Source organism: Blennius ocellaris (genome assembly GCF_963422515.1).
Source record: "Blennius ocellaris genome assembly, chromosome: 24".
Lineage (NCBI taxonomy): Eukaryota > Metazoa > Chordata > Actinopteri > Blenniiformes > Blenniidae > Blennius > Blennius ocellaris.
This window is the reverse complement of record NC_137673.1, coordinates 4,627,172-4,634,931: the sequence shown is the minus strand read 5'-3', so window position 1 is coordinate 4,634,931 and position 7,760 is coordinate 4,627,172. Positions and strand designations below refer to the sequence as shown.

The 7,760-nt window shown below is 38.9% G+C and overlaps 1 protein-coding gene across 1 annotated transcript; it reads right to left on the bottom strand.

Annotated features, from left to right (window-relative positions):
* Positions 1 to 4,645: 4,645 nt before the first annotated feature.
* atp5pf (ATP synthase peripheral stalk subunit F6) lies at positions 4,646 to 6,744 on the bottom strand. The gene is made up of 4 exons (XM_080519976.1): positions 6,619 to 6,744; positions 5,034 to 5,203; positions 4,827 to 4,951; positions 4,646 to 4,748 (listed from the first exon to the last, which is right to left on the bottom strand). The coding sequence occupies exons 2-4, from the start codon at positions 5,201 to 5,203 to the stop codon at positions 4,720 to 4,722; spliced, it is 324 nt and encodes a 107-aa protein (XP_080376102.1). The 5' UTR covers positions 6,619 to 6,744; the 3' UTR covers positions 4,646 to 4,719.
* Positions 6,745 to 7,760: the final 1,016 nt, after the last annotated feature.

Genomic DNA, 7,760 nt, shown 5'->3' with positions numbered 1-7,760 from the left:
CAGAGGGTTATGCTGAACAAAGTTATGAATTTTTTTATAAAATTAACCCCCAAAAAGTGCAGCTCTTCAGTGGGTGTGGTGATGAACTGCAGTCTTCTGTCTTGACTCCTCCCACTGTTCCACTTCCCTCCAGAGGGCGAGTGGAACAGTGGGAGGAGTCAAACAGAAGACTGCAGTTCATCACCACATGTTCCACTCTGGAGGGAAGGCTGGACGTTGTTTGCTGCTCCACCGTCACACCACATGGTGGCGCCATCAACCTGGACACAAACAACACTTTCAGAAACACATCTTCTGTGGCGCCACCTGGTGGCTCCTTACAAACATAACAACACAAGAAGCTGCAGGACCAAGAAATAATGAATTCAGTCAATTATATAGTTTGCTTTCACATTATTTAATTCCTAAAGTCAAAATAGAGTATTTCCAATAACAATTTACAATATATTTAAAAACAAAAAACAAAGTTTCCTCCAAAATAAATGTGGAAACGGGTCAATAAATGCAGTGACATGATTGTGCCACAAGGAGGAGACACAGTCCTGGTGGCTCGTTACAAACATAACAACACAAGAAGCTGCAGGACAAAGAAAAACGACAGGAATTTAGCCAATTACGTACTTTCACATTTTTTAATTCTTAACAAAATAAAGTATTTTCAATGACAATCAACACTATTTTCAATATATTCAGTTCTTACCTTTTTAAACTGAAAGCAGAGTTTCTCCTCTGTCACAGCAGCTGTGAAGAAAAAAGAAATACAATTACTAAAAAAGCGAAAGAGAAAAAAACTGACAAAACCACAAGAAAAAGTTCAAATGCTAAACTGATCAAATTGCTGTTCTGTTTGTTTTAAAGGCTGCAAAGGAGAATTAATGCTGAAATGTTTTATGAATCCTTCAATACTTTCAAAATAAAGGAAAGAATTCAAATATGTTGGGAATAAGGATATTTTGTCTTCATTGATGCACCTTTTCTTTTGTTTTTGCTTTATTCTACATTTCCACATGTATTTATCAAGGTATCAAAGTATTAATTGATAAGTTTACCACATGTTTGTCTGCAGTTACATCATTCTGTTACAAGATGTTGAAAAACAAGATCAAAACACTTTAAAAAGGTAAAATGTGGAGTCTTGGTGTTGTACTTTGAAAAAGGAAGATCAATAGTTGCAGCCAATGATCTTTAACCTTGATTATTATCAAGGTCAACAAGTGAAACAATGAACCACTTGTTTCACACTTTAGGCTTGATTTTAGACTCATTTCACGCTTGTGAGTCGAGATTCACCTTCAAGTGTCACATTTAAAGTGTGAATGACGTCGATGCCTCCATCAGTGAGAATGTGAGAAGAAAAAGCTTATTTCCTTACTTCATTATTGACTTTGTAGGCTCAGCACTGATGGAGTGTCCAAGGTCGTCCATCAGGAGACGTTTCAGCAGCTGGAGGTTCAAAAAGAACAAAGAAATTAGTTACAGCCTCAAATCTTCACCTTTCATATTGTCAAGTACAAGTAAACACAATGAAATACTTGTTTTAGACCAGCTGAAGGCTGATTTTACACTTTAGTCACAGACTTGATTTAATATTAGTCTCAGACTAGTTTTATACTAGTTTCAGACCAGTTTCAGACAAGTTTTAGACATCCTGTGGCACATGAACTCGTTTTTAACAAAGATAATAAAGAGTACTTGGTAATAGTTTGTCATTATAACACACCATACTTTCCAGTGTGACTCTACTGAGCTGCTATAACGACAATAAACCTGAGGACATTCACATGGTATGTTTACTTAAAAAACTCCTATTAACATTTCTTCAGAAAACAAAACTGTGGCGTCGTTTTTACATATTTGGGAAATATACCTTAAATATTGTATATAGATAGATTTAATGTTTGCTATTAAGCTCATTATTACTCATACTTATTCTACAACTTTGAACTATTACTTGAGTATTTTCCCAGGAGCTGTACTTTTAGTTGAAGCAGAACACAGCTTCAGTCTAAATGATAGAATTTAATGTATTTTACTGATATTGAAACATATTTTTTACCTGTAATTATCAAGTTAAGCAGGTGTACTGAGTACTAATGAGCAATATGTTGTTAAAAACTGAAAGGGTGCATTTCAGTACTACATAAAACAAAACACTTTATGATAAAAATATGCAATAAAAAGTTTAATCACTTGATTTGTAATTACAGCTACGCTAAGTAATTAGCATGTCTCATCAACACACCTGGTTAGCCTCGTTAGCATGTTAGCCAGCTATCGCTAACGTTACCGTCAGCGGAGCGGAACCAAAGATATCAAACTTTCTCCTCTCGAAACGTTATATATTTGCATTTTCTCTCATTTCTTACCCGTTGTGGTGCTTTTTCTTCATGAACGGGGGTTCTTTCTGGAGATGTTAGCTCGTCCCGTTAGCACAATGCTAATCAACGTCATGTTTACAGAATAAGCTTCCAACACACTCCCTATTTTAATCTCACTTCAACTCCCGACAGATTCCAGACGATTAAATTTGGACTTTTCTTCAGTTTCAGGTGTTTTGTACTTATTTATAAAATAAAACGCTAACATCACAACAACGACGGGTCTGCAGGTGGCGCATGCGCAGAAATAACCGGAAGCCAAAGTCAGTGTGGTCGCTCCGGTGAACCTGACAGTGAATTACAGTATTCAGTAATAAAAGTGGGATTTTGGGGGTAGTTTTATTGTGACCTTTTGTTTAACTCGTGAAAAACACCTCATTCAAACTAAATGTCAAACTTGGGCCACTTTTCTGCACCACACCACATTTCATCCATTATTTCAGTCTTATATACATTGTTATGATGTTAATATACTGGTGTCATCTTATATACTGTTCTTATCCTCCATCATCCCGATCTGATCCTATGTACATCCTCTTTGTTTAATCCTACATAAACAATGCTTGTGACATCCTCACCTCACCTGATATACATCCTATATGCTTCACCCTGGTCTGACCCTTAAGATGCCATCCTCACCTGTCTACTCATCCAATGTAAGTCATCCTGATCTCCTCCTTTCTTCTGGTTTGATCCAATATAAATGACCCTGGATGCTGGTCTTGACCTATACACTTGGCCTATACAATCCATGATCCATAATCTTTGCCTTCTACTTACATAAATCTTTTCCAACTGTGGCTCGGTGAGCACGACCTTTGAGTCCAGCAGCTCTCTGGGACGGGTTGAAATTTCACTGTACAATAGTTTATATATGTGAACAATAAAGCATTGTTCTAAATATAAACTGGCCTCTTCCTATGCATTCCAAGGTATTTCTCAAAAAGTGACTTGTTCGGTCTTTAATTAACTTCTAACTGTTGTGAAGAAACTGGAAGGAGGGCATCCGTCAGGTCAGCTGTCTGGTAAAACATAAACAAAAAAAGTGAAATCCTGAATACGGTTCTGCCTCGACGCCATTCCCTCACACACTGATCCAAACACCACCACTCTTCCTCCCTGTGGCCTCATCACTCCCCCTCAGCTGCTACTGCAAGCTGATTAAAACACCTGGCATATTCGTCACCGCGGGGAACCACAGCTCACCTCTGAAGTGTCCATCCTTGCCCTTCTTCTTCTTCCACTCGATGAGTGGGTTCTGGTCTTTGTCCGTGTCTCCGGTCTGTTTATAGATAAAAAGAAAACAGCTTCAGGTTAAACAGTATATAAAAATACACCTCATAACCACAAAACTACAATAAACAGATGTAAAACAACAAGTCAGTGGAAGAAAAGTGTCATTAACGTGCAGAAAAGCAGCTCCAGGCACAATGTTCACACAAACACAAAAATCCCAGTCATAAATAGATGCAGGAGCATCAAAACATACAAAACAACCACAAAGGCTAAAGAAATCAATAAATAAATATAACTGCCGCCAAGATAAATCTGAACAGACACTAAAACGAGCACAGAAAAGCGAGAGATTTAACAAACAAAAAAGATTTACTCACCAGCTGTGATCCTGTCGTTTCTCCAGGTCCTCTCAACTCACTGGTCTGGATCAGATGAATGAATAAACAAACACCAACACTGAATGTAACCTCTCTTTCTTTATCTTACATCCGTGTGTAATCATTCTCGTGTATAGATTACAGCAACATCCACACCAACAGTTTAGACTTTTTTCTGTTGGAGCGTCTCCATGAATTGTTTGTCCCAAAAACAAATCCAACAGCTAAAACTGATCAACTCTGTCATTAAGTCAATTAAAACCACAAATCTGCTGGCTGAAGGGTGCTAAATTAAAGTTGTATTTTCCGTTTCGTTGTTAAACGTTACATTGGGTGAAACACCGCCACCTGCTGTTTGGAACGGTGAACCACAGTTTAACGTTTGAAATGAAAACATTAAATTTCTGAACAGTTTTCTTCAATCGTTCCTTCTTCCCAGGATATCACCTTTCGCGTCTCCACAGTGGCTTCCATCAGGGTAATAATTTGAATTATTTGAGTGGCTCAAATGTAAAAAAAAAAAAGTCTTTAAAACCCCAAATTTAAGGACTTAAAAATGAAATGACAATGTTTTTTAACCAATAAAAGGAGCAAACAGGAGTGAGACCGAGTCCCCAGTGCACGAGCTGAAGTTTGGCAGCAATGAGAAGCAGCTTCAGTTTGTCACAGGTTTTTTTTAATTATTAAATACGACAGATCTGGGCCATGTAGAGGAATCGCGATGCCGTTCACTTTGCTCCTTCGTCAAACTTGGGCTCTGGAAAGAAAACAGAGAAACGGGACATGAATGATGACGTGATGCTTCAGGAATCCAGCGCCACGCGTTTCAACCCACCTGTGAACTTGATCTCGGGGAACTTGACCATGTCTCCTCCTCCGAATAGTCTCTGCAGCTTGGTCACCTCATCGCTCACGTTCTTCTGGTAGGTGGGGCCGGCATCCACGATGCCGCCAGACGACCTGCGAGGAGTCAGGGAGACGGACGTGAGCAGGTCTGCTGTCACGCCGAGGCTCTACGGCGGCTGTGTGGAAGAGGACTTGCTTGCTCTTGGTGTTGTAGTCGCGGATCTTGTCCAGGAACAGCTTCTGGACCGGGTCCAGGTCCTTGGCCTTGTTGAAGAGGACGGCGGACAGGCCCATGTTCCTGCGGAGGCTAACGCCCACGGCGGAGCGCAGCAGCGACGACAGCTGGAACAACCGGTGGAGAGCCATCTGAAACACAAGAGGACACGGGGAACCGTGGTGCTACTCTCATCCTTAACGTAGGATCTCTTCAATTACAGACTTCAACTGGAGGTTTTCTATCTATTTTTATGCCCGATGAAGACAGTGATTTGTGTGCAAACGGAATACTTTGCAGTAGCTTATCCTGACAACTTAACACAGATCAGAAGTATGACACACATTCTCAATCGGGCCACATGCAGCCCAATTCTATCTTGAAATACTGTCACCATAACCGTTTTGTTATTAACTTTTTTTGATATGGTGTCAAGTATATGTGATTGAAATGCCTGTATTTTTGCAACACCAAACAATTGCAACCAAACTTCAACATAAAGCCAATGTTAATGAAACCTTTTGATGCAAAATACAGTGAAATATTTCCCAAAAGTTCTCCTATAAACCCATAGAGCATTAAATCGCTCAATTCAACAACAAAAAACGGTTTCAATCGAGTGCAGACCAGTTAATGTGCACCACATCTTTTTAACCAGGACAAGTTTATTGATGCAGCAGCATTCAGACACAAGACAATTCACGGGGAAAAAACTATTTAGATTAAGAAAGACATTACTACTCAGTGAGTCAGGAAAGCATAAATTCTAAACTGTATCATGATAAAGTTAATAGAATAAGTAAACTATTGTTTATTAGAAAGCCTGAGCAAGTCATGTTTTATAGCCTGATTTAAAAGCAGCAAGTTGTTTTTTTTAGAAAGAAAATCCTATATTTTCCCCACATTGGGAGACAAATTAACACTTTGCTTTGTTGCTGCAGCAGTGGACAAAATTATAAGTATAAAAAAACCAATAATTACAGTGACAATAATATAAACCGTGACATTGTATATATCTCTACATGAATATGTTGAAAGTCCAAATCATGTTAGTTTCACCTTGGACATTGATACGACTGCAAAACGTTTGCATTTCCCTCCTAATCAAGCACAAACCTTTATAATCAAAGTTAAACGCTTCCTTCAAAGTAAAGCACGTTACTTCATGATGAAGCCTCACAGTTGAACAGGCTGCTGCTGCAGCCGCTTCATGCTAGGTAGCGTTAGCCGGGAGCAGCTCATGCTACCTATTCTCAAATCATCCACTAATCATAAATACTTCCGAGTTAAAATGACTAGAGTTATCCTACTTGGCCTAAAGTAGAATGAAGACATAAGTCACTCATTTGTATTGATTCTAATAAAATAACTAACATTATGACCACCGCTGCGAATGCTAACATGTTTGCACGTCTGTCGCAATAGCCTCCTAAATGACTATTATATTGCGCCGTGTCACTCCCACACCTGCATCTGAAGACGTGTTCTAGTGTGGGTCTGTGCTTAAAAAGCCGAAAAACAGCCTTAAATAGTGCCTTTTGGGTGTATTTGTGTAAGCTGTACTCACCTTGGATTGACACTCGAGATATGAAGAACCGGAAGTGGGGGACCGGAAATGGGGGGACCGGAAGTGGTGGGCGTGTTTTGATTATACGATGACGTCACCACGTACCTCGACGTCCGATTAAAAAAGAAAAAAGTTGTATTTTTAACACGTTTGATTTGACTTTTATAAGAGCTATTATCGTCACATTGTAAACGTATTAAAATTATTTAAATAAGCTTTGCACCTTTCCTCATTGCAATTATCCTTCATTGACATTTGAAACTCTGGATTCAGACTTGGGTAACCAGATCAGTAAATTACCATTATTAGTGTTTTAATCTCCACCACATGCAACCTCGTTTCACGTTGCCTCACAATGTATTTCTTTATACTTTGCATTGCACAAAGGGAGCAGCACCTGTGATTTCATTATGTCTCAGACATAACTGCAAAGCCATTATTAAGCCGTATATCACGCTATTCTATTCTATTCATCTGACATGAAGTGATTGTTTTGCTGGTTTGTTTTTTTTTTACTAAATTTGTTGAATGTGCTGCATGACATTTTATCTCCCAACAGACTTTTCTAATGTTTGAAAAACATGTTCTTTGGATATTGATGCATGCTCTTGAAATCATCATTGTAGACATAATTAAAATCAAGTACCAAAGAAAAACAACTCAAGTTCTTACTAATATTTCAGCTCCTCGGTTCCTCCATCGATTTAAAAATATTTTACACTTAAAATAGTTCCATAAATATGTAATCATAAGGGAGGAGTTTAAAAATGCAAATAACTGGACCTTGATGTTGAATCTTTCTGCAAACACCAGACAAAGCTCCTCCTGGATTTGTATGTACATTCAAAACTTTATTATGGAATACAGTGTAGAAAGCGTTTTCCCAGTCAATGCAAATGACCTGCACAATATTACACAGTGGAAAACAGAAGGATCACAGAGAGAGAAAGAAAAAGAAAAGATGGAAAGAAAATCCTGCTTCCTCTTCTTCTACTCTACCGCTCTCTGCACGTCACTGGAGGAGGAAGAGGACGAGGAGGAGGAAGAGGAGTGGAAATCCATTATATATACAGACTGGCTGCCTGGCTGTCTATTCATCCATAACTGCAAGTCATTTCCTCTCCTCCTCCTCCTCCTCCTCC

Coding starts and splice junctions, on each gene's coding strand:
- atp5pf (XM_080519976.1), bottom strand. CDS start 5,203: ATGGCTCTCCACCGGTTGTTCCAGCTGTCGTCGCTGCTGCGCTCCGCC. Junction 4,952..5,033: donor GACTACAACACCAAGAGCAA/GCAAGTCCTCTT, acceptor GACTCCTCGCAG/GTCGTCTGGCGGCATCGTGG. Junction 4,749..4,826: donor CCCCGAGATCAAGTTCACAG/GTGGGTTGAAAC, acceptor TTTTCTTTCCAG/AGCCCAAGTTTGACGAAGGA.